Below are 27,084 nucleotides of genomic sequence, written 5' to 3' on the forward strand. Positions count from 1 at the left end.
ATCTACTCTTCCCCCTTTCTCCATTCTCCATTTGCATGATTCTTTCATCTACATGCTAGATTCTGCATTTATACATATAAAAATGCATACCACTAGTTTTTATTATTATTACTATTATTACTATTGTTGTGATCTTATGACATTGTAAACAAAGGAGATGAATTTATTTTAACATGACTCGGTTTTAGAGAATGCAAGCTACTACATGTTAGTGACCACTGACTTTTCCCTGTGGGCTCTCATATCATTTGCTCCTAGACCCTTGCTGGAATTGGCATCAAAACACTTGCTTTGTTTCTTGAAATATATCTACTTTTTCTCTTTGAAAGTCAGGATAAAACTTTTCCATCTTTTCTTTAGTGACACTTCTTTACCCCTCTATGCATTTTTAAAGACTATGACAATGCTTTCACTACTACTGCTTTTTTGTACCCTTCACTATCGTCTTTTTGGTCTAGACACTTAGGCTCCTTTTTATGCCTCCTCAATTTTACGGTGTTAGAGAACATAGACTAAATGTGCTCCTAAGACACCAAGATGTCAGGTGTTCATACGTGTAGGGAATTAAGCCGCATGTGAATTGTTCCATTCTGAAAATACTCCTCAGTGCTTTTGATCCTCTTGAAGAAAGTCACTATATATAATACAAACTATAAGAGGTAATGAGACAGGAAAACTGAAGTATGCTCTCTGTGAATATTCAAAGGAATTTTTTTTCAACTCAATAATTTTAGAAGTGACAGCAGTAAATGTGTGTCATCAAATGGGGCATCAGATTCCCTCCAATGAAATTATGTGTCGAAAGGGTTTCACAGGTTTTCAGAAGTCATGGTGCTGAAGCCATACCATTCTAAAACGTTGGGTAAAAGGAATCACAGATAGAGCACTTCTAAGAGCAGTGTTGGGGGAAGCTGTCAGGGGGCAACTTGCTGCTGGTCACCAGTGCTGCTGAAAAGAATTATAAGTGATTGCAGGAGACCCATGAGGTGAGCACACTGGAACCAGGAAGAGATACCTCTTCCTTCTGAGTGTCCCTCCAGCACCCTCTGCTGATGAAGTCTAAGACTGGAGCAGATGGCAAGGAGAAACAGAGTCCACCTCCATTATTGCAGGACTCAAAGAAAGGGTGAATTGGGAGCTAAGAAACAATAAATTGATAATTGAAATAAATGTTACCTGGGAAAAAAATGTTTGTTGATATAAAGACATGAATTCCTAGAATTTAGGGACAGACAATAACCATATTTTTCTTCTACTTTCTAATGAACCACAGTTAATTTATTTAAAAAAGATTTATTCACATTAAATGACTAAAGAATTATGAAGGCCAGTACATTCTATCCTAGAAAAACCAAGTCAATTATAAGCCATAAATCCAAGTATAAATTGTGTAGATGTATAAAGACTATCGATGACAGCTTGGGGGTGGTGCAGTTAGGGGGTAGAGGGACTGAGCAAAAGTGGAAGAAGGGCTCATGGACATGGATCACAGTGTGGTGATTGTGGGGGCGTGGAGAGGGGTAGAAGGGGACTAAATGGTAATGGAAAAAATACAATAAAGATTTTTTAAAAAGTCTATAGTGGTTTCATGATCAATATTTGTGGAAATTGAGTTGAATTACATAGTATTCTATATTATATAGCACTCCATTTTAAACTTCTCTATGTTTTGAAAATTTGTAGTTTTTCGTCAAATCCAATAAGCATGTTATAAATTTCAAAGGTGAAAAGATGAACAGGTCAAGAACTTATGTTCTTGAGCTGGAGATGTTTCTGGGCATTCACTTGTGAGTTAAAATGAGAACTCTGTATAGCACCAGTCTTGATTGTAAGACATGAGATGATAGCTGTTTCCTCCTTCTAAAACACTGTGAAACTTTATACTGAAACTGGAGCATAACTCTCCAATGGTTCTTGATAACTATTATAACATTGGTTATTACCTACACACTGTGTGGTGGAGAAATGAAAGTCATTTCAAATACTATCAGTGCTGAGAATCCAGTGAGGAAGGTGTCGAGTTTGTGGGCATGACTTACAATCTTTTCTTTTTGAGTTTTTAAGTATTGTTTTATTTTACAAATGAATAGTCACATTCTGCTTAAAATTCCAAGAGTCATTTTTCCAAGACACAGACAAAAGGAAGCATAGAGACACAGATGAGTAAGACCACCAGGAAGCTCCGAGATAATTTATCATTTCTTCAAAAAACACTATTGGAAATTATGGGCGATATGCATGCTCATATATACAAAAATGCTAGAATAGTGAAAAGAGCAAAATTCAGACAATTTCTTGACCATTTGCTCAAAGTTTCCATTGTAACTTTACCCTCCACATTCTTTATGTGTGCAGTGCTCTAAGGAAAAATCTGATGCAAAAATTTCAAGGAATTGTAGACTTCATCTTTAAATTAATTATTCACAGCCAGAATTTAAAGTTGCATTTGATTGTCTGTTCCAGCACTGAGAGCTAAAATAAAAACTCATGTTTGTGGGCTCAGATGTTTAAGACCGATAGCATCTGCTCCTGTTATGCACACCCACCTAACCTTCAGGTTTCTCTCCTGAACTCCAAAACAACCACCAGAGAAATATGTGCAGGAGTTCTTCTTAAGCTCTTCTCCTTGCCTTGTCTGGTTGATAGTTCTAGGGTTTCTCAGACAACACACTGGATGGTAATAGTAGTAAAGAAGTCATGTTTGTCATGACAATTCTTTTTGTTCTTGTCATTCTGACTTTGGGGAGGGTAGCTACTATGTCATGCCCATCATGCTTCTAGAGGTCCTATGGGTCTTGGGAACAATCATTGGGCTTGGCAACAATCGTTGAGGCAATAAAATGCCACCCACAGAACAAGGATGAAAAACCCTTTTTGGGTTTCCATGTGATGGCTACTTCTTTCTTCTTTGGCCTTGCTCCAACACCTGATGAGTATTCCAGGATCCTAATCCTTTTCTGTCATTGTGGATCAGCATCGCAAGCAAAAAGGCCTGTGATGGGATGAAAAGAACGATGTCTTTCTCCTCCTAAAGTTCAGGTCCTGACGACTCTGCAGCATGTCCAGTAGAGCCTAAAATTCTTTCTAAGTGTAGGAATGAGTCTTACAGGATCATCTTGCTGAGGTTCCCATTTAGAAATGTTTGAGTCTGGTTCTGTAGAACAGGAATTGAGAGGATTTCTTCTAGGAGCCTTGCAGTTTCTGAAGAATGTCCCAGAGTGAGCAGGCTGCAGAACTGTACCTTGCTCTGTCTTCACATTGACAGCTTGTAGGTTCTTGTAACACTACTGTGTGTGGAGTCTTGCAAAGGCAGTGCTGTGTGCCAGTGTGCTAGTTGCATGATGGCCTCTTTCTCTCTTTTCTTTTCTTTTCTTTTCTTTTCTTTTCTTTTCTTTTCTTTTCTTTTCTTTTCTTTTCTTTTCTTCTCTTCTCTTTTCTTTTCTTTTTTCCTTTCCTTTCCTTTCCTTTCCTTTCCTTTCCTTTCCTTTCCTTTCCTTTCCTTTCCTTCCTTCCTCTCTTTCTTCCCTCCCTCTCCTCCTCCCTCCCTCCCTCCCTCCCTCCCTTCCTTCCTTCCTTCCTTCCTTCCTTCCTTCCTTCCTTCCCTCCCTCCCTCCCTTTTTCTTTCCTCTGGGTGCCAAAGGAAACTGAGTAGGTTAGAAATCTCCTCCTACAGTCAGTCCCACTGATGAATAATTAAAACATTTCCCAAAATTTTAAGATTTATCTTTTCACTGCACAACCTGTTTGTCCTGGACACAGTGATTGGCCCAGCCAGTCCCTAAGGAAAAACCAAGCAAGAAATGTGGAGGAGGGAGTAGGAGCTCTTGCTGCTACAAATGATTGTATGCTATGGAGAAAATAAGAGGAATGAGGGTGATGAGTGCTGCTGAAAACAGTCAACAGGTTGTTTTGGTCCAACTGAGGCAAGAGGTGAGGCTTGTTAGAATCAGTGCCTCTGGCAAGGCATTCAGGTGTTCCCGTCTGTTCTGCTCTGAGTGCAGACCTCTTCATTTCGAAATCAGTTCTGGTTTTTTCCAGCTGGGAGCACTTAGGGCAAGTGTGAACACTTGGTCTGAAGTGGATTCAGCATTGATTTATTAAAACGACAGCCAGAACATATTCCCCATTACCTCTCTTGCCCAGTTCTTTCCTCATAATCGATGTCTTTTTAAAAATTTATTTTAAATGACATCTTTAAAAAATTTTTGACTTTAAATAATTTTTTAATTTTTCAATCACAGTTGACATATGATATTATATTAGTGTCAGGTGTATGACCCCATGATTCGATGTGGAACTTACAAAGTGATCACACTGATATATCTAGTACCTATCTGGCATCATACATAGTTATTACGATGTTATTGATTATATACCCTATGTTGTACTTTACATCCCTGTGACTATTCTGTAACTGCCAATTTGTATTTATTAATCCCTTCACCTTTTTCACTCATCTTCTCGATTCCCCTCCCATTCCTTTAACATTTCTTGTAATACTGGTTTGGTGGTAATGAACTCCTTTGGCTTTTTCTTGTCTGGGAAGCTCTTTATCTGACTTTTAATTGTAAATGATAACTTTGCTGGGTAAAGTGATTTTGATTGTAAGTTCCTACTTCTCATTACTTTGAATATTTCTTCCAAATTACTTCTGGCCTGCAAATTTTCTGTCAAGAAACAGCTGACAATTTTATAAGGTCTTCCTTGTAAATAATTGAGTGCTTTTCTCTCACTGCTTTTACAATTCTTTCTTTGTCTTTAATCTTTTGCATTTTAATTATTATATGTCTTGTTGTGGGCCTCTTTGCATTCATATTGTGTGGGACTCTCTGCACTTCTTGAACTTGTATGTCTGTTTCCTAAACCAGGTTAGGGATGGTTTCTGTCATTATTTTTTCACGTAGATTTTCAATGCCTTGCTCTCTTCTTTTCTGGCACCCCCATGATGTGAGTGTGGTATGCTTGAAGTTGTCCCAGAAGTACCTTATACTCTCCTTATTTTTAGATTATTATTCTTTTTATTTTTCTGATTGGGTGGTTCCTTATCTGCTTCATCTACTCTACTGTTGCTTCCCTGGAATGTACTCTTCCTTTCAGTTATGTAATCTTCATTTCTGACTGGTTCTTTTTTTATGTTTTTTAGTTCCGTTTTTATGCTGCTTATTCTTTGTTGATGTTGTTACTAAGTTCATCTGTTCTTCCCTTAAGTTCATTGCACACCCTTATAACCACTGTTTTAAACTCTGCATTTTATAGATTGTTTGCATTTTGTTTAGATCTGTTTCTGGAGTTTTATTCTGTTCTTTCACTTGGGACACATTTCTATGATTCCTCATTTTTTCAGCCTTCCTGTGTTGGTTTCTATATATCAAGTAGAGTTGCTCTGTCTCCTGGCCTTGGTAGAGTAGCCTTATATAGAAGATGTTCTATAGGGTCCAGTGGCACAGCCTCCCCATTCACCTGAGCTGGGAATTCTGGGTGTATCTCCCATGTAGTCTGTGTACACTATCCTGTTGTAGTAGAGTCTTTATTGCTGTTGGCATTCAAGGATTTACCCCCAGGCCAATTGGCTATAAGGACTGGCTGCAACCACCATGGAGGATCAGCTGTCCAGGGGCCCACCTCATGGAGCACGACTTACTTTAATGAGGCTCTGGTGCCCACTGAGTCCACCCCTTTAGTGTGTTGCTTATGGAGGTGGCTCTGAGGCCTCTTGGGAGGTGCAAGCCAAGGTCAGCCATGACCTGTGTCCTGCCTAGGGTCACCCAGCATGAGCTTCAAAGCTAACTGCAGATGGCTGGCACCTGTGCTGGGCTTGGAGGTACTCAGGAAAGGCCCAGTTGTGAACCACGGCCAGTTGCCACTAGTGCTAGGGCTGGGGTCACTTTGCAAGAGGTACAGGGCACACTGAAGTCAGATTCTGCTTGTTTGAAAGGTTTTAGGAAAGTCTGAAGCATTAGCCAAGACAGGCCTACGTATGGAAAAGCCACTAAAAACAGCTTGGGTGGGGCTACAAGTTGGGTGGGGCCACAAGTTGGGTGGGGCAGGATCTCAGGGAATCACCAGGGTGGAGCTAATAGTGTTAGCCAGGTTGATGGAGACTCAGATGTGGCACCTGCCTAGTGGGCATGTGAGGCGGGGACTCAGAAAAGGAACAATGGCCTCTGAAAGTACTTCTGTCTGTGGGCAACCTGCCCCCCAGCTCTCACCCTGATGCCAAATAATTTAGTACCTCCTCCTATGTTCCTGGTACCTTTTTAGCTATTGCCCCAGCGCTAAGCTCAGAGCATGTAAATCCAAGTAAGCCCATGCATGGGCCTTTTAAGAGGAATGCCTGGGACTCCAGAAGCCCTCAGTCTCACTTAGCCACAATCCTTATTTTACAGCCAGAAGTTACAGCACTGAAACCATGGGCTGAGGCACCTGGTGTGAAACTCGGACCCCTTGGTCCTCACAGGGGACCTCCACAGTCAAGATATCCCTCTTGTATTTGCAACACATGGGTCTGGGACAAGCCAGTTTCACCTCTGCACCCCTCCTACCTGTCTCAATGTGTCTTCTTCTTTATATCCTTTATCTGTAGGACTTCTGTTCAGCTGGATTTTAGGTGGTTCTCAATAATGTTGTTCTGTAGTTTAGTGGTAATTTTGATGTGGTTTTGGGAGGATTTGTGTGTCACATTTGCATATACTGCCATCTTGACTGGAATCTTACAGTCTTTATTGAATTCATTTCTGTATTTATAATTTATCACCCCCAACATAATGTCCCAAATCACCTGATCATTGAATACAAGTCTTGTGATTACATTTGGATGCCCCAGGTTTTTGTCCAGTGAGGGTGAAGGGTGTGGTGGAAAAGGTCTCCTTGTCTACATGACAATGGCTGGACTAAAGCCTGTTTGGAATGTTAGCCCATGTTTAACCAAATTGTGTCTGTCTGAAAGAAAAACAGGTTACTGGAGAAGAGGACTAGGCCATAATCACTTTACACCAAAGTTTCTCAAACACAGACCATGCACTACCCACTTAAGACTCAGCTGAGATGCTTCAGTCTTTTCTGTGATGGGTTTAATCAGACTCCAAGCCTCCAAGCCCCCTAGCTGATTCACGTCCTTGCTGAAGCTGAGACTGATTGTGACACTTGAGAGTTGGAAGTCGAGGTGATGCTTTTTTCCCTCCAAAGCAGTGTTGGCTAGGGTCATAGCAGAGCTAGGTAAGTGAAACTCAAGTATGTCACTTACAGATAATCAGGGATTTTTCATTTGTCAGGTGTAGCAGGTAATAGAAGACAACTTTGGCTACCTTAAGTAGAGAGGGAATTGTTGGAAGGGTAAGGTGGTGTGAGAAGTAATGTAAGGATTAGCGTCAAGGGCAGGAACCAGGGCATCTCTGGGCATATGTGCATACAGATGAATCCAGTAGGAACTGGGTTGAGTCTGCTTCAAACTTTATGTTTATTCTTGATCTAGGGGCACCCAGCTGAGAAGAAAATTCCCCAATAGGCCATTATCAGAAGTAAGGCAGGATAGATGTCTATTCTTTCAAATTCTGACTTCTTATCAACATAGTACTCACATGATAGCTCTTAAAGAAACTAGCTAAGACTTTAGTTGCATTTTAAGATTAATCTTAGGTTAACAAAACAATTTTCGAATGTTCTTAATCCTCAGCCTGAATATGCCAATGTTTGCTTTTGGTACATTCCACCGAGCCTCAGAGAAATGGAAGAAGGGCCTGAGTTCTGGGCAAAACTTCATCTGGTAAGTACTAAGTAAATTGTATTTTTCTTTTTGATCGTACAAATGATTCTGTATTTGTAAAAACATCTTGAAGAACTACGGAGCTGGCTCCTTCTGTATTAAAAACTAATGACACGCCAAACAGTTGTAAACATTGTTTACACTTAACAAATTAACGTACTTAACACACAAATCCAAAACAATTATGCTGTGTGCAAGACAGTTATAGAATTTATTTGAAGTCCTCACTTATAGTATACTTCAGAAAGTGCGATCTGGTAATAGGATTAAGGTGATATGATGAGCTGCTTCTTTCATTTTTGCTACAATGTGACTGTTTGCATCTTCTCACTTGGAGATAATGTTAAAGGCTTAAATCTGGTACCCTTTGTGAGTGTGACACTCTGTGCTTTCCAACAAAGGTCCTGCATCTTATGCCTGTTGGGCTTATGGGATAAGAAAAGAAAAGAGATGCCAGCAGTGGGTTTTAACTGATTATTGAACAAAATGTGCTTGAAAGTGTCTACACACAGCTGGTGAGGGCTGACAATCCAGAAGGACAAGAAGCCCCAGGCTCGAGAGACTTCTTGTGTCTCATCTGCACCTCCCCTCACACGGCCCTGCCAATTAAATCCTGTCTCTAACCCACATTTCTAGGGCTATGAAGTTGTTTGAGTCAACACTTCTTGCTCTTCCTCCCCTGCTGTATGGACATAGAGCATATTGAAGTGAGACCCACTGGGGGTTTTCCTGAGGACTCTGTGGCCATGACATGTAGAGTGAGAGTTCACAACATTCGGTACCAGGGAGTTAGGCAGCCTTGTGTCTTCCCTCTCCAGCACAGCTAGCTCCTGACCCTGGTTAGTACACACTCTTACGTGCAAACCCCTCCCTACCTTCAATGGTTTATAGTCAATGGATCTCTATTGTCCTTGAGAAGAAAAGGAAGAACTTCCCAGTCAGGCAAGCATCAAACATTTGCTGAGTGCTCACTCTGCTGCATACTGGAGGTACAAACATCAAAAAGACTCGGTCCCAGCCCATAAGAAGCTCATATTCAGAAAGAAAAATGAGTACAGAGATCATCACAAGGTAGCTAGTAGGGGCTTTCATGGAGATAAACCCTGCTTGCCGTGAAAGCGGAGAGAAAACATATCTATCCTAGTGTGAGACACTAGGGCTGAGTCTTGAACAATAAGTAGATGCCAGGCAGGGGACGACTGTAAAATAAAGAAGTGGATTCAAGGAAGACTGATGGCATGATGACCTCAAGTCTTAAGAGAGGACAGTGTGATTCGAAGACCACAGAGGTGCAGAGGGTCAGTGGTGGGAGGCGAGAGGAGAGCACAGGCAGAGGGGAGGTCATGAGGTCCTCATCCTCCACCACAAGGAGCTTGGTATTTGTGCTTCATTAGAAGGAAGAGGGAAGACCATGGCCATTGAGCTGCAGCCGCTGATAACCTCACCTACAGTCTCTGCTTTTGGCCTCAGGCCATTTTTAATTTATGTCTCATTAAACCTCCTGCACTGCAGTGTAATATGCACCCACTATGTTAATATTCACCTCTTGCCAACCTGAGTCAGCCAGCAGAGATGGGGAGAGACGGGAATGGTGTCTTCGGTGTCTCATTGTGGACAAGCCCTTCCTTACCCATTTTAGGCAGTTAACACAGTCCTTGGGATTTGTCTTGCATTGTTGTCACACGTTGCAAATGGGAAAGTGCTCAAGAATACATTTTAGATGGTAAGTAACCCACTGAAAGAAACAAGAACGGAACAATGTGAGAGTTGAATGGTGAGGTTTCTAGGGACCTTACCCACTTTGGTGGAATACAACTGACATATTCTGGTGAAGTGGGGGAATGGTTGCTTAGAGTTGAGATGGAAACGGGGGCCATTTTTCTCACATTTCGATAGTGAAGAAAAGTAACCGAGAATGTGATACTTGTATTTTACTGACAGTACTGTTGTACAAATATGGGCCGTGATAACGAAGGAGTCTCGTCATATGTGGAAATACTTTTGACTCACTCATTACTTAAAGAAATATTTACATTATCTGTTATCAGAAAATTTGAAATTGAGGATGGATATAGAAACTGAAATCAGATAATTCAGCATGTGGTACACTGTTCTTTTTCACTGAAAATTGACTGTAAATCAGGACATTCTCTCTATTCCCCAGTATTTTCCAGTATTGATTCTTTTATGGTGAATATCTATGATTTTCTATTCCTTCATTTCAAAATGCTTTCCTGCCAATTAGAACCAGGGTTTTCTCGTCCAGAGTAATATCACACTATTTAAATTCTTATGGTTGCTTCTGGTTAGTAAACGTACACTACAGACAAATTATCATTGTTTCTCTGATTCTCCATTTCCTTTTATTCTTTCTCTTTGTGTCGGCGTGTGGGAATGAAGTTGGCAAGGGAGGGAGGCATGCATTTCTGTTGTTGATCCGTGTGGTTTTATGCTTACTGTAGTGTGAGAATGCAGTATATGATTTATAACCTGGAGTGCACTTCAAGCACACTTGAAATTTATTTCAGGGTTTATCTTGGATGGAGAATCACAAACAAATAAATAAACTGAATAAGGCATCCCCCTTCGATTCAGCCTAGCGTCAGGTTGAGCTGTCGGGTTTCACAATCAATAGTGTGATAAGTCCTCCCTTTGACAGCAGGCGGGAAGAGGGATTATCTGGTAATGAATGTGGCATTTCAGAATGTGTAAGCGCGAGTATGTGTATTGTGTGTGCGTGTGTGTGTGTGTGTGTGTGTGCGCGCACACACACACATGTGAGGCTGTTTTTGAGAACACAATCGTTCTGCAATCTAATATCACTCTGACAGTCATTCCGGGACACTACGTTTAATCACTGGGTCCCAGTGACTTCTCTTTCTAAGGTGACTTCCATCAAATGCTCTTCTTTCTGATTCATTCCGGCATTGCAGTATTCTAGGTCTTCATTAGCTCCCTGCCCAGGTTGTACTGGCCTCTTCTCTGGACTCTGCCTCCGGCCACGCCCTTTTCCCATTTATTCGCCCACTCTCTGCACAGTCACACCTCCAGCTCTGCTTCGCCATGTCGTTCTCCTGCTGGAAGCCTCCGAGTAGCTTCCTGTTCTCTGCGGCAGCTGTTTTCTCCCCTGGGTACCCAATGACCGCTGTTTAGAACAGATGCTGTTAATGTTTCCTTTACTCTCCTAATATGAAACCAGTGGAAACTATGACCTCCCTACCTGTAATATTGTAAAAGGCAATAGAAGGCCTTGCATGCAATAAGAAGGAAAAATAAATTAGTTTCTAATATAAAGATATGTATATCATTACATAAATGACATGAGGAAGGGATACGATTCTCACACATAGTCTTAGGATCACAGAATATCTAAGTAACCGAAATGGTGTGGTACTAGTGATAGAATTTTTTAAAATGGTGTACAACCCTTGGTAAAGCTCTGTAGAAAACAGTTTCCCTTTGGTTTACATGGTAGCAGAAAACTTAGTATCTATTAAAAGTGGGCACGGAATTTTTTTGCATTAGAATGTAAAATAGAATTAGGTTCCAGGCTTGGGTAATGTAGTCAGGCTTCTCTCCTCATGCGTTTCCCGTGGGGTGTTTGGAAGTTGTGCAAGACACGTGGCAGTCCTTCGTCGCTCCAGACCCTTCCTCACTTTGCAGGGCAGCTAGCATCTCTGGTTCCCACCCACAAAACACCAGTAGCCATCCCCAAACACTGTGACACAGACTTCTGCCCACATTTCCAAAATACTCCCTAGGGTTATAGTACCATTCCCATGAGAGTGACTGGTCCATAGGATAAAATCTAGTCCCACTGGCCTGGCATCCAAAGGCCTCGACTCAAGGTGTCTTCCACTCAATCTGTTGTGGCTTCCTTGATTGAAACCCCTGAACCAATAAAACAGGCCAGAGGAGTTCTACCAGATTTCCTGCTAGTTAGGAAACTGGTTAGGAACTAGATGATGGATAGCTTCTGCTCTTCAAATTGGCAAACTACTGTGGTTTTAATGTTAATGCCTACTGTTGGCAAGAATGTTATGGGACTCATTATAACTGTTAATGGGCACATAAATCTGTACAAATTTTCTGAAGACCAGCTTTATAAAACATATCAAATATCTTAATTTGGCATATATTTTCTTTTAGCGCTTCCACTTACAGAAATGTATACTTTTGATATCATGACAGAATTGTGGGGGCTGAATAGCTACTCAGAAGTTCCTAGGCATTATTTAAAATAGCAAGACATTTAAGAGTCTAAATATTCAACCATGGGAAAAGGTTAAATTTCAGTACATAACTTTGTTCAAATTTCAAGTATATATACAATTCAAATTCTGTTCCAAAATAACATATTCATAATTTACTATTAATTTAAAAATAAGTTATAAAACAGCCACTATAGTTTGATAATAATTTAAAAAAATTATGTTTATGTATAGATACTTACATATGAGAGGAGCCTTCAGAAAATAGAATTTATTTCTAAAAATTGTGTATTTATTCTTACATGTTTAAACTTCAGTCATCTTCAAAGACTTACACTCCATTTGATGCAATACACCTATCAAGACATTTTTTCCACTGCTCAGAACAGTTTTTGAATTCATTGATTTTGATGCCTTTTCGTGCTTCTGCTTTTTGTTTGTTCATCTGTTTCACCTCTTCCACATTGGCGAACTATTTCCCTTTGAGGACTTTTTTCATCTGGGGAAACAAAAAAGTCACTCAGGGTGAGGTTGGGTGAATAGGGGGTAGGGGGCATGGGGATCGTGTGTTTTTTGGTCAAAAACTGCTGAACACTCAGCAGGGTGTGGGCAGGTGCGCTAGTAAATCACCCATCGTGAAACGGGCAAATGTGTTGAAAGAGTCTTCAAAAAAAATGCAACCAAGCTGAACGCAACAACGCCAGCTGGTGCACTGATACAGATGGGTTCCCAGCACACTGACCTCGTGGAGGAAGCCTGTACGAGAAGGGGCTCTCCCCCCAGCAGTTAATTCTGATTTTGGGGGTCCCCCTTCATACATATAAAATATTGTATGTGTGTTTAGATAAGAAATAGTCAATAGGCACCAAAATATATTAGAGCTAGAATTACGTCTCCTTTCTTTTGTAGTTCTAATTTCTTCACTTTCCACAATCAGTGTATATTGCTTTTGTGAAAATAACAATAATGATAAACCAAAGTACAGAGTAACTGGCCTATAGAAGCCATAGGTTTCTTTTTTCTTTTCAAATTATTCTTGTTTATTCTATTACAGTTGTCCCAGTTTTCCCCGCTATGCCTTCCTCCATCCAGCCCACCCCCCACTCCCACAGCCCCTCCCCACCCTGTTGTCCATGTCCGTGGGTCATTCATTCGTGTTCTTTGACTGGTCCCTCCCCCTTCTTTCCAGTGCCTATCTAGGCAAAGGCTTTCGACCGCATATTCCTAAGAGTTAATTCACCCCACTACGTGTTTATTGTTTTCAAATTATCTACATGCGTTACTTTATCAATATAGAGTGTGTATATTTTAAAAATACACAAAGTAATTTTTTATATGGGTGAATTTTAAAATGTTGAACAACTCTTAAGAGACCTTTTAACCGTTTCTTCTTATATCACAGGGGGTAGTTTTCTTTGGGGATCATGACTGTACAATGTTCAATCAATGAGTTTGCAAACTGTTTTCCCTTGTGACTTCCCAGACATGGAGTATAATTTATCTTTTCTTCCCATCTCTCTTTCTCTCTCCTTACTAAAATTCCCACGCTGTCTGCGCTGATCTTAAATCCAGAGGCATTCCCCCTGCCAGTCTGTGGTGAGACCTTTAGCAGGCCCCGCAGGGCTCCCTGAAAGCTTCCAGCACTGTGGCCGAGTCCTGTTTTGCTCTCGAAAGTGACTTCCTAAAATAAGTTCACGTGCTTGTTTCTTCTGAAGCCTCACCCCCCTTGCCCCGGTGATCTGACAGTTACAGAGGATGAGGAAGCTGGGGAGAGATTGCAAAGATAAACTGGAAAGCGTTAAGACCCAGGAATATAATTGAAAATTCCATCGGTTTGTTTCGTCTCGTCATTACTCAATGGTATGAAGCAGAAGATTTCCCCTTTTGTTGACATTTCATAAATAATTTTACGTTATGCCAACAGAATTCACATTCTTAAAAGTAATTAACGAGTTTTCTTTTTGCACGCATGCGTGGTCATTTCAACTTTGTGTTTTATTGGCTGACCTGCAGATTTGTGGCTACTGGTAGTCATTTATAACAGGCTCCTCTCTCCTCAACAGTAGAAGAGGAATAAATCTTTTAGAACCTGCTGGACAGGCTTGCTGTTTTATTGCTTACTTGGCATATACTTGATGTGGCATCCCGGATGTCTTTGGAGAGAATGTGGTATTCTCCTTGGCAGGCTCCTGATTAACAGCAGTTGAAGATGAGACTGCATAAACCGAGGAGGGTGCCCTGGGGGAGCCCCTGAGGGAAGCCGTCCAACCAGGCCACTTCCTGGGGTTGTCGGTGGGGCTCCAGCGCCCCTTGCTATGCTCCCTTCATTTCTGCTGCACGTGTGCATGTGTGTGTTTGTGTGTGCGCTCGCACATGTGCATAGGGACTCACACACATTTTGAGAGCCTCTGTGTATTTCTGAGGATTCTGATTCTGATTTCCTTTTCATCACCATCTGTGCCATTGGCGTATCCAGCCCCTCATTTTTGGATGACAAACTGAAAACACCCATTTCTTTCAAAGCGCAACAGTGTTTTTTTCTAATTTTTAAAGATGAGTTCCTTTTTAACTCTGTGATATAGATTTTATAATATATTCTTCAAACCTCCTGTTTCCTAGGGGATATCCCTCATTTTTTAAAGTGGCACTTTCTTTAAATTTTTATTTAAGGAAAATCTAATATAGAAGTGTCTTTCAAGTAAAATATTTCTAAATGTGACTTGAGAGGCTCTCCGTCTGATAGTGGGTGGGATGCAGATTTTGAAAATGCTTAACCAATGCATTTCCTGTCTTGTAGATACTGTATCACTCTCTTTCCTCAAACTATTAAGACCTGAGAGAAAATGGTATTAAGTATTGTCTCAGGTAGAGGTGTTATTACCTACAATTTATCAGCTGTTCTAATAGCTGTAATCAGTTTCTTCTTGTTCATTCTGCATTTAAGGGTCCAGGAGCCACTTGGGTACGCCCACAGCCTCCTTTGGAAATCAGCAGGGGAAACTGGGGCATCTTTTTTGCTCAAGGGCACGGGGTACTCTGAGTGCTTTACGGCTTTCATGCTCCTCTCTCTTCCCCAGTCGTGCAGTCATTGTCTTTCTGGAGAGCTCTGCTCAGTCGGATTTATAGAACTCCAACCAGAGAAGGTTTCCAATGGCGTTCTTGCCGGATATGCGTGCACAGCGGCAAAGTCCATGAGTTCCTTTTATTAAACAATGCATTTCAACACGTACCATACAAATTCTGAATTGTCGTTGTTATTAATTAATTTATTTTTATTGCTTTTTGGTTTTTAAACATTTTCAGGAACTTAGATAGGCATTTTCATGGGTAGTAACTTCAAAGCCCCAGGAAAGGCAGATAAGTACAGATGTCCGTATTACAAAATTATTTTATTCTTTCCTTCAATGTTCTCTCCCAACTTTAACAGACTCCCTTCTCTTTTTTCCTGTCGGGCTTTTTTTTTTTTTAACTGTGGAAGAAGTTCTGAGCTTGGCCTATCTGCCTATCTACTGAAAATTAAAATTAGGTAGGATGAAACTGGGTGTCTCTGTGGGCTGAAGCTGGACTCCTGGGCCTGAGGTCAGGACGGGACTGGTCCTGAAAGAGGAATGTCCTGCGTGTGGCTTCTTGCAGCTGACACGGCTGTGATTCTTGCTCCCTGGTGACCAGGTGATCCACTGGGAGCTCTAGATAGCACTGGAGGAAACTGAGGCCAAAGAACACAACTGCGTCCCACAGTATCTGTGTTTCACAAGTACCCTGGGTTTGCAGTCCAGCACACAAGCACAGGTGCACTTCGCTCCACGCCAGGAGTCCAGCCGGCCTTGTCACGGACATCTGCGTACGTCACCTAAATCCACCAGTCCCGGATGACTTGTTTCTGTTCAGGTGTCACAGGACATTCCTTGAAATGAGGGGGTGTCCCTTTTTCGTCTTTATTCCTCCATGACGGTCATTCCTTGGCCCATTATCAGCTGCGAGGGATGCCCGAGTTCTTTGTTATCTAGGTACCCCCCCCCCCGCTTTAAAAACCTCACTGTCACATGCTGCCAGGCTTATAAAAGGGGGATTTTAAGAACTCTAATATTGTTGCAAATGCGGCCACACGATCAGGACATATGGGAGTATTCTGTTCTTGTGTTCTCACCTTTTCTCATCCCTAGAATGAGACAGGGCCTCTGGGCTCCGTGCCTCTCTTGAGCACGTCTCTTGAAGACATCTGTCTCCCCAGCTTTTCTGACAGCCTCAGCTGGCCAAAGATGAGAGGAAGGCAAGGGGTTTGAGGGCAGCGGGGAGACGAGCTGAGAGAGGGGTGCAGGAGGCAAGAGTTCCACAGCTAGGACTGACTCCGTTTCCCTCTTTGCATGCCCAAAGGAGGTGCATGTGTATACACATGTGCATGAGTGCATATTGCAGAGATGGGACCTTGCCCACTCTTAACAGGCAAGGACATGGCACAGCCACGGCATATCAAAGGATCCAGTTGGTTCAGATCATAAGCATTTTATATACTGGGCCTAAGTTAGTGCTGGCTAAGACCCCCAGAACCTCTACCGGACACTTTGGGGCTGGGGGAACGATAACAATGACTCAGATGGACTCTTAACCTGGCCCAGGAGGAACAGTGGCTTGAGGTTGGATTTAATGTTATTTAAAGGATATAAGGTACTTTTATGTTCTTGCACACCTTAGTTTATGGAGCAAAATTTATACCCATAACACAGCTATTAGGGAAATTGCTCTGGACTAGATGCAGCATTTATTGTTGCAAAACAAAGACTGAACCCTGTGCTGAAGAAACAAGATGCGGTTTTTGTGGATCTGAGTCCATTTACCAGTACCAAACCTGCCCCCTGGTGGCACTTTTGCTCAGTTTTCCTGTCCTAGCTGGGAACTGACACACTAAATGCTGACGGAATAAATGCTGTTATAACATGTTACAGAATTACAACGTCGAGGGTGTCAGGGCTGCCGGGTTCCGTGTCAAACCAAGAAACACTCTCCCGAGTAAGAAGTTCTCGAGGATCAAATTGATCTTCGTCTTCATTCCAAACATGTTTCTGTCTCTTTCTTTGTCTTCACTCGAGAACATTCCCCATCTTCACAGCAACATCCTCTGTGTTCACCTTCGAGTGTCCCGCCTGGGCCTGCACGCACCCTACCCCTGATCTCACCACTCTCCTCTCTCAGTCCCTCTCCCTCCTCCCCTTTCTCCTCTCCTTCCTTCCTTCTCCCTCCCCTTCCCACGGTTTCATTTTTCACCTCTGCCCCTGTGCGCCCCTCCGTGGATGGACACGCTCAGGCTCCAACAATCTTAACGGGAATATTGCATGATTTTCTCTGAATATCGCTTCACCTCAAGCTACCTCTGTTCCTGTTTTCATCTCCTTGGATTAAACTTCTGAAAAGAAAACCTTAAAATGTCTTCCCCTGTCTAACAGTCTATGCTGTTGGGTAATAAAGTCCCTCCCTTACTTCTCAGCGCTCCTGTTATTTCCAGGATTTCACCATTGCAAACAAAAATGGACGAGTATCTTCATGCTCCCATCCACTTGTGCTCTCATTCCTCCCAGAGGATAAAGCGTTCGGGATGTAATTACTGATTATGAAAACCACTGTGGTTTTGAGCCTGACTCTGGCTAAGTATTGGGATATTCCCGATTGTTGAGAAGGTTGTACCCGTTCCCAGGGCCACCAGTGAGGAATGAGTGTGCAGGTTTCGACCCAACTTGTGGCAATGCTGGGTGATGCCAGTTTGGGGGGAAATGTTATTTAGAAAGGTGAAAAATCTTAAGGTTGCTTTACTTGTATTGTATTAATTGTTGGTGAGCTGAACAACTTTTTATTTTTTTTCTTTGTCGGTTCTGTTCCTCTGTGTGTTCATTATTTTTTTCCATATCTTACATATTTATATTTTGAGGTCTGATGTTTTCCTTATACATTTGAATGAGGATATATATAGTTTGAGTTTTAAAGCCCTTTTTGTCAGGTGGAATGCAAATATTGCCCTAAGTATGATGTCCTTTTTATTTCAGTCTTGCTGTTTTTTTATTGTACAAAAGTTTTAAATTTTTTATGTATTCAAATCTGTCAGCCTTCTCCTTCATGATTTATTCCACTGCTTCAAAGCTGAAGTTACTGTGCCTTCACAAATCTGATAAGCATGCTAGTCCATCTCCTGCTGGCTTTCTGTAATTCAATTTTTTTTTGTTTTTAACTCCTTAATCCATATGGAGGTTATTTTTGTGTAAAGACATAGGTCTAACCCGATTGGGTACCCAAATTATTATCCAGTTATTATAATTTGACTTATTAAATAATTCCTCCTAACATTTTTTATTATGGGAAGCTTGTGTTATTATGTTATATTTTAAAAACACTTTATTTATTCTATTTCTGGATTTTTTCAATCTGTCCTATTGATCTGTGTTTCTGTTTTTTGTGCCAGGATCAAAAGGTTTCAAATGGAATTGCTTTATAATTGATTCTCAAAGCTGCTAAAACTCTATCCTTCTGGGGTTTTTTAACAGCATTCTCTACTATTATGTTTAAAATTTTTTCATATATATTTCAGAACTTTTTTACTTAAAAAAGACATCTTGTTAAGATATTTATTGGAGTTTCTTTAAATCCCTGGATCTGAAGTTAAATAAGTGACGCCTTTGCTGCTCACTGGCTGTGTCACTATGAACAAGTTATTTAAACTCTGTTTGCCTCCTCTTTTTATCAATAACATGGGGATAACAAAAGTACCCACTTTAAAGGGTTTTGATAGGGATTGCATAGCATAATCCAGGTAAGGATCAGACATGGAGTAAGTGCTCATGAAACATTAGCTTTCATCATTATTAATCCTGTTACCTCATGTTGGAAGGACTGTATGAGGCTCAAATATCTTTTTCACGTCTTTTTGCTTGGTCTCCTCCAAATTACATCACCCATTATTATAGTAGTAAACTTGCTAAAATACATCCTTGATCATGTCACTCCATGTTTCCCTTTGTCCTAAAGGAAAGAGTCCATCCTCATTCAGGGACTGCATGATCCAGTGTCACTCAGCCTCTGGCTGTGTCCAGCTAATCCTTGCCCGGTCCCCTGCGCTCCGGCCAACTGAGCCACCTGCCCTTGTCTTTACTTGGAAATCCAGCCTGCCACGGCCTTCAAACACAACCCCTTGCCAGTAAGAAAAACTCAGGTTCAGTTCCTGCCTTCATCACTTCTTCGGGGTGTATCACTTTGGCAAAGTACTTCCCCACCCCATGTCTCAGTTTGCTCACCCACTAAATCACTGTGACACGTTATGGATTTGCACAGAATATGTAAGATAGTGTATGCAAGCCATTTTGCATGGTGATGATGTGGGGCCCCTTTCTCAAGAATTATCAAGAATTTCAAGACAGTGACAGCAGAGCATTAAATCAAGCAGGTTGCCAGCCCCGCTCAGTGTTTAATAATGGAGCTGAATGTTTGTACTTTTGCCTCCTTGTGTTTCTGCCCATTGCTCCCTTTGTCTCTGGTGTCTCGCTCCATGTCCTTCCACTTCTGCATTCTTTATGGCTTGCCTCACATGCACTTCCCCCCGAGGCACCAAAGATATGTATTTGTTTACTTCCTGGAGAAGATGGCTATGACCTTGTCTTCTCTAAGCCACGTACAGCTTTCAGCCTAGTATATAGGGAATTCTTGTGTCCGACTCCACCTTAAAATCAGGCTGTCAACCTCTCAGCTTGCTCAGGAAGCATTTCCAGACACTTGAGTATGAGTACCCTTTCCATGTACTCCTATGACAGCTTTGCTACCCTGTCTTGGCAGTTACCGTAAGAAACAACATTTGTGTGTGTGCCGGGGGGAGGGGTGGGGAATGGCAGCAAGCATGGAAGAGAAGATCAGGCAATAAGAGGAACTAGCGGATGAATTCTAGCACAAGGATAAAATTATCCTAATGCCCCTATTCTCAGTAAAGATGCACTCCTGTGTATTAATGATCCTGTTGATGGAAGGGGAGGTGAAGAAAGTGGGCCAGCGTGTCCTGCTGGGCTTAGCCAGACTTGGGCTTCGATGTTTTAAGCCTGGCTAGTGCAGAGCCCGGTGCAAGATAAAAGTGCAGAGCCCCGTGTTCCAACGTTATCAAGAATTTCAGTGGTGACAGCAGAGTGCTCAACTAAATGTCTAAGGGACTCCTCTGAGCACAGGGCGCTGTGCACCCGCACAGGTTGCACTCGTATGAAGTCAGTCCCGGCACTGTACTGCTTAGTAATGAGGGCGATGGTTAATATTCTTACTACTTTGCATTTTCTCACCTTGCTACTGTCACACAGTAGATGTATAATTAATGGCTCCTGAATGAGTGAATCAATGAGTAAAGGGATGAATTAATGTGTTAACCTTTTGGGTAACTTACATGCACATAGGGATTTCCTGGAGACATGGTCGTTCTTACCTTCTTTGCTCATTAACTCATCCAAGGAAGTTTTAAGTGACTGCTCATCCTGAGAGTGTGATTACATTGGTCTGGGACGAAGCCCTGGAGTTGTGAAGTGCGGCCTGTTTTGATGAGCGAGTAGGACTGAGAGCCATCACATCTTATGCGTGGTGATCTGTGTCAGGGGTTCCCAGGACAAGAGCAGCTAGGTAAGAAAGACATTTTAGGAGAGATAGGCCTTTTTATTGCTCCTCTAATTCTGTTGTGGAAGAGACCATCCCCTCTGATTTGTATAAATCCAGCAGAGTTGGAATTGCAAACTGCAGCCTAGTTGTGTTCTGTTGGCTGATCATCATCAGTTCAGAATACAGAGCAAAAATTCAAATGTCAAAATGACTTCAAATGGCTAAACCTCTCTTGGTTTTAGTTCAGACTTCTCCTCTCACCTGTCTGTGATCATGCTCTACTTCTTACAAAAGTGCCCCCTATCTAGGACATCCTAGAGATGATAGCACCCCACTGTTTTGGGGGGTAAGGATAATTCAAATGCTGCAAGTACAGCAGCAGAGCTTGCTTTAGTTGGTTATAGTATCACCTGCCTAGTTCAGAATGGAGACTGTCTTTCAGCCCACAACCTGTGTGGAGCCAGTCGTCCAGATTGTACTAAGGTGAACCAGGAGTACTGTAGCTTGTGAATTGGGACCTAATCATGTCTGCCATATTAGTCAACAATGCTCGAGTATAAAAAGACAATCAGGAAGTCAGAATTCTCATTTGAATCTGCCCATTCAGTCAACAAATACATATTGAGCATCTACTATGTGCCAGCACCCTTCTAAGTGTTTGGGGTACAACCCTTTTGTTGAGTCATTTCTCTAATGAAGGACACTTTATTAGAGATGCTTTCTTTATAAGTCAGGGGCTTCGAGAGATTGTAATTAGAGAGAGGGATTTTACTAATAACAGGAAAGACAAAATACATAATTAAAATTGAATTGCTCCTCAGTTTTTATAAATGAAAGCTCAGCTTGGTTTTTAGTTTATTGTGTAATAGTTCTGCACTTTTATTTTTCTTACACTCATACGCTGTAATGTAATCTAACCAAAGTTTTGCAGAGTTGAGTTATGATTTCTGTTGCACTCTAAACACCAGAATCTATCAGACCACATCTTTGAAACGAGTTTCTACTATTTTCTTACAGTTATAATAAAAAAAATGCTTTGAGTGTAAAACCTCATATTATAACTCAGTGAGAGATTTTTCCCCTTCATATCTTCAGTTATCATTTAAGAGAACTAAACTTTGAAAATTTCTTAAAGCAGTTTATTTCTTATTAATGTTTTGGTGTGAAGTTTAAATAATAAATAATAACTTTACTACTCATTTTATTGAATATAAATATTAATATCTTAAATATAAATATAATAGATAAACTTATTTATTAAACATAAATTTACATTCCTGTAAAATACTTGTTATATTGAAACTTTCTGTTCTATACTGTAAAATTAATATTGAGTAAAATATTTTATTGTCTGGTATCCTCATTCAGAAATTGAAATAGTTTCTGAAGTTAAAGTTAAATAGAAATACCCTATGAAATTTTGGTACTTTTTTACAAAAAGAAAAATATCAATGTATTTTGTATTATTGAACTTACTTATAAAGTCATATTTTCTAAATATAATTAGCCACATTCTACATCATTTCAGAAAAGGTATTTTCTGATACCTGCACATATCTTCATTTTATAAGTATATTAATGTTGCTACATAATTTAAAAATATCTGGTCAAAGCTGACTAAAGATTTTATATGTGTATATATATATATATAAATACACATACATACTCACACACATATATAATTGCAGATATGATTTGAATGTGTATATATACATATATTTATACATACACACAGATTTTTAATGGATATTAGAGGCTAAAAACTATGTTGAATAAAAAGGTTTATAAGCTTATAGAATATTGTTAAATTTCTTATCTCTGATTTCAGAGGTCAATTTGTTGAATCATAGAACTCAGATTTGCTTTGTATATTTTTTCCTGTGATGGCACCCCAGAAAAATCACATGAGAACTTTGACAGTGGCCTTTCAAAGGAACCTTATGTTGAAGTAGTTGGCAGAAGAGGAAGCTGTTTTAAAGGAGTGCCCTCACTTGCGTTTTCTTACCTAGAGTGCTGCCGTGACCTGCCTCAAGCCAACCCGCCTGCTTCTAGCATGGCCCCCGCTGCAACCCTCTCTCTTCAACCCGTTAGACTGCCATGTGTGAACAGCTGTTCAGTCGTTGTGTTCCACTGTTTCAGCATCTTCCTGCTACCTTCTCTATAGGATAACAAGTTCCTAAGCAAGGCAGTCAGGGCATGGGCTGTGTCTCCCTCCGCAGCTGCACCTTTCACCTGTCCAGGGCACGTAAGCTTCTTTCAGATTCCCCAGAGCTCTGGATTCAAGGTCTCATCTCTCTCTTTGCACCTTAGCTCCAGATGCTTCTTTTTTCTTAGAATCTCATTCCTTCCATGGCCTGATCTTCCCAAAATATCACACACATATACGAGGTCTGTCCGGAAAAAGTCCAGCCATTGTTAATATAATGAGAACAGTCTGTGCAATATCAATGTAACCTGGCATCCAAGGAGAGCGGACTGGAACGTGCATGTGTGAACAATGATGACTCCACTGTACTAGTCAGTGGGGGTGGTAGATGCCACTGAGTGAGCATGTGCACTGTGTGCCTGTCACATTCAAAATGACTGAGTAGAGCAACAAATCTGCATCAAATTTTGCATTAAGCTTGAACATTCCTCTGCAGAAACTATTTGGATGAATCAGAAGGCTTTCAGGGACAATGCACTGAGTACAGTGCAAATAAAAGTGTGACACAAATGCTTCAAAGATGGTTGAGAATCTGTTGAAAGTGATCCACGTTCTGGAAGGCCCGCAACAAGCAGAACACCTGAGAATGTTGAACGTGTGTGGGCTGCAATCAACAAAGATCAGTGACTGACAGTGTGAGAACTAGAAGCTGACCTGGGGATTCCAAAAGCTACTGTGTCTGAGATTTTGATGCAGGATCTTGGCATGAAATGTGTTGTGGCAAAATTCATTCTGTGGCTTCTGCCACCAGAGCAGAAGGAACATCGTGCTGCAGTTGCTAATGACTTGATTCAAACTGCTACCAATGAACCAGATTTCCTCAAGAAGGTCATAACAGGAAATGAATCATGGGTCTATGGCAATGATCAAGAAATGAAGAACCAGTTGTCCCAATGGAAATTGCCTTGTTCTCCACAGCTGATGAAGGTGAGGCAAAGTCACAGCAAGATCAAAACCATGTTAACTGTGTTTTTTGATTGGGAAGGTATTATCCATCATGAGTACAGCTCTCCAGGCCAAACAGGTAACAAGGAGTACTACACCTCAATGTTCTTCATTGGTTGAGAGATGCAAGATGATGAAAACAGCTGCAGCTATGGGCAACAGGTGATTGGCAGCTTCATCATGGCAGTGTACACGCTCATGCATCACATCTCCTGCAGAGTTTTTTAATAAAACATCAAATCACCCAGATAACTCTGCCCTGCCACAGCCCAGTTTTGGCACCCTGCAACTTCTGGCTTTTCCCAAAACTAAAATACTCTTTGAAAGGGAAGAGATTTCAGACCATCGATGAGATTCAGGAAAATACAATGGTGGGGTTGGGAGGGCAGCTGATGGTGATTCCAGCAAAGGATTTCACAGAGTGTTTGGAACAGTGGAAGAGATGCTGGGAAAACTGTGTGAGGTCCCAAGGTGCCTACTTTGAAGGGGGCTGAGGTGTCGTTGTCCTGGGTACAATGCTTCTTGTATCTTGTATCTTCAATAAATGTCTCTATTTGTCATAGTGCATGCTGGATACTTTCTGGAAAGACCTTGTACATATATATGCATGCATATATATGTGCATATAAATGTCATATTATATATGATGGTAAAATATAGCATATTGATGTGTTGTGCCATTTAAACACTGCCTTAAAAATATTGCCCTTAGGTTTTACCCCAGTTGGTGTGTGGGTAGGTGCTCTATTGTGGGTGTAGTTTAGAATAAGTGTTTCAATATGATTTTTTGACTTAATGCTGGTCTAGGAAAGTCATTTTCCCTCTGCCTACCCCAACCCTGCCACATGCACCTCTGAAAATCTCATTCCAGTGCCCATTTATGTCACACTGACTGCTAAGCCTTGATATTTTCAAAGGGATGAAGTTTGGTCTAGACTCAAATACTTATTTGGGCAAAGAATAAAGGTCAACTACAGAATCAGAAAGGAAGCTTACCCAATTTCCATTTGCACAAAAAACGTGGCTAGAGCAAAAGCTAAAATATATCACGCAGTAAAAGTAAACATATAAAACCCAGATTCTGCAGTTAATGGGATGTGAAAATGTGTGTGTGTTCCTAACACTGACTGCTTGGAAGAGGCCTTAGCCACTGGTTTTGTCAGTAAACCCCACCTTGGTAAATATAGTCATTACTCCCTGCTAGAATTCATCAAGTAAATATTCTCCAAGTCAGTTTTAAGTCAGCGACTTGGAAGGTGTTCTGATGGGCTCTAGCTGCCTTTTCCCTGAAGGCTTTGCCCAGAATTCTCATTGCTATTCATTACCAACATCTGTTAATAATATACAGTGAGAGAGAAATTCAGCCAGATTTGAAGGGTGGAATTTTATATAACAATTAATAAGGCATCCAATATGAGATTTATATCCAGCATCTCTTCAGAAGTTTTTTTGTTAAATGCCTGTATAAAAACTGGTAGTGTGTTATCCTTTTAGAATGGAAAAAAAATCAAGTTCCTCAATTTTTATGGTCTTTGTTCTACATGATAAATTTTAATCTCTGTTGTGTCTGAGTTAATATTGCTTACATTTTTATTAGTGATTGGTTTTTGAATAGGACACTACAAGATATGAGTCTTTAATGTTGATAGTGGGGATGACTTACTTCTGCTCCCCTATGTCCTATCTTCCTTACCAAAATCCTGATGCCCACCATTTTTTACTAGTGTGCCTGAGGCCCCATCTTCTGTCAATCACTTCCCTGCCCCTACTTTGAGAAAAATATGTGTAATAAAAATTCTGAAAATAGAGAACACATCAGGACAAAGTCACATTACCAAAGCCACACACCAAAGCACACATTCCAAAATTATTTTATTTTAATTTAATTTATTTATTTTTAGAGATGGAAGGGAGGCAGAAAAAGAGAGAGAGAGAGAGAGAGAGAGAGAGAGAGAGAGAAACATCAATATGTGGTTGCTAGGGGTCATGGCCTGCAACCCAGGCATGTACCCTGACTGGGAATCGAACCTGCGACACTCAAAATTATTTTAAATAATAGTTCTTACAAACTCCATAACCCTAAAAAACTCCCTTGAGTGCTTATCGAAGCCATGTCTCATTCACCTTCAGTGTATCTGGCAGTTATTAAATTTGTCATTTGGTGAGAGGAAGAGAATTATTAATGCTAACATTTGTGCACATGGGTGACCTGGAGATGGTCCATACAAGGAAGAGGGAGCAGCAGACTAAGTGTGAAGAAGCCCGTGGCTGTGGTGTTGGGAGCACTGTGTGAGGGATGCATGCCAGCTGGAGGACTGCCAGCTAGAGCTGTCCGTTGGCAGCTAGAACTCAGTGCCTGTGACTTAAGGAACACTTCGGGACTGGGGATAGAGTTTGGGAGTTTTCCACGGAGAGACACAAGTCCCTGAACATGATGCTTAAAGGAGAGAAGGGGACTTAATGAAGGGAAGGAAATTCTTGAGTAGCATCTATTGATAAGGCACAAGGAGAGTAGGGGTAAAGTCAGAAGTAGCTAGAGTCCTAGCAATGTGTATTGTAATGAAGATGCAAGAGATGAGGAAGACAGGTGTGAAGGGAAGGGGATGTGCTAAATGTTAATACAAGATACACCTTCTCTTTCTAATACATCCAGCCTTCTTTGAAATGGAGAGTGTCCTTTGTTGCCTTTCCAGGAACATGAATTATTGCAATAATGCCATGTAACAACCAACCACAAAATCTCAGTGAAAGAAGACAGTAAGCATTCATGCCCATGCATCTGCAGATGAGAAGGGGAAGAGGGGGATGGGTGGCTAATTTCATCTGGACTCGGCTGGGGGTGGCTCTGCTCCATCAGTCTCTTACCCTCTTCCTTGAAGCAGTGGATTACTGCTGGGCATCTTTTTATGGCAATGACAGAAACGCAAGAGCGCAAGTCCAGGTGCACAAGAGCATTCATTTCAAGGGTCTCTGTCATGTCACATCTGCTGACATATGATTGGCCAAAGCAAATTACATAACTGAACCCAACATTAAAAGGCGGTGGAGACTATAGTCAAGCCCAGTCAAGCTATGTAGCCAAAGTCAATATCAATGGAGCAGGGAAGTGTATTAATCCCATAGAAGCGAGAAAGTGAGAATAACTACCTAATTTACCACAAAGGTGGTTACTTTTTAAACTTGCACTTTAAGCATATTTTAACATGAGATAGGATATGGAATGATAAAACCTAGTGATAGTTCACAATCAGTCTTTGGCCTGGGAACCTGTCTCTCTTCAGTTTAGCATGTGCTTAGTGCCAAGCACCATGCAAAGTACTACAGGGAAAATCAAAGATGAAAATTACTCCCTA

At 41.1% G+C, this 27,084-nt stretch overlaps 1 protein-coding gene across 2 annotated transcripts in view; it reads left to right on the forward strand.

Moving 5' to 3' along the window:
* Nucleotides 1-27,084, forward strand: part of GADL1 (glutamate decarboxylase like 1) — a 159,235-nt gene that overhangs the window by 98,595 nt on the left and 33,556 nt on the right. For both annotated transcript variants that reach the window (XM_045856949.1, XM_045856950.1), the window contains exon 14: nucleotides 7,673-7,762. In XM_045856949.1, coding sequence (XP_045712905.1) covers nucleotides 7,673-7,762 — 90 coding nt within the window. The remainder of the gene's footprint in view (nucleotides 1-7,672; nucleotides 7,763-27,084) is intronic.

The sequence above is a fragment of the Phyllostomus hastatus genome, unplaced genomic scaffold, assembly GCF_019186645.2.
Source record: "Phyllostomus hastatus isolate PE091 unplaced genomic scaffold, TTU_PhHast_1.1 phas_scaffold_129, whole genome shotgun sequence".
NCBI classification, from domain to species: Eukaryota; Metazoa; Chordata; class Mammalia; order Chiroptera; family Phyllostomidae; genus Phyllostomus; species Phyllostomus hastatus.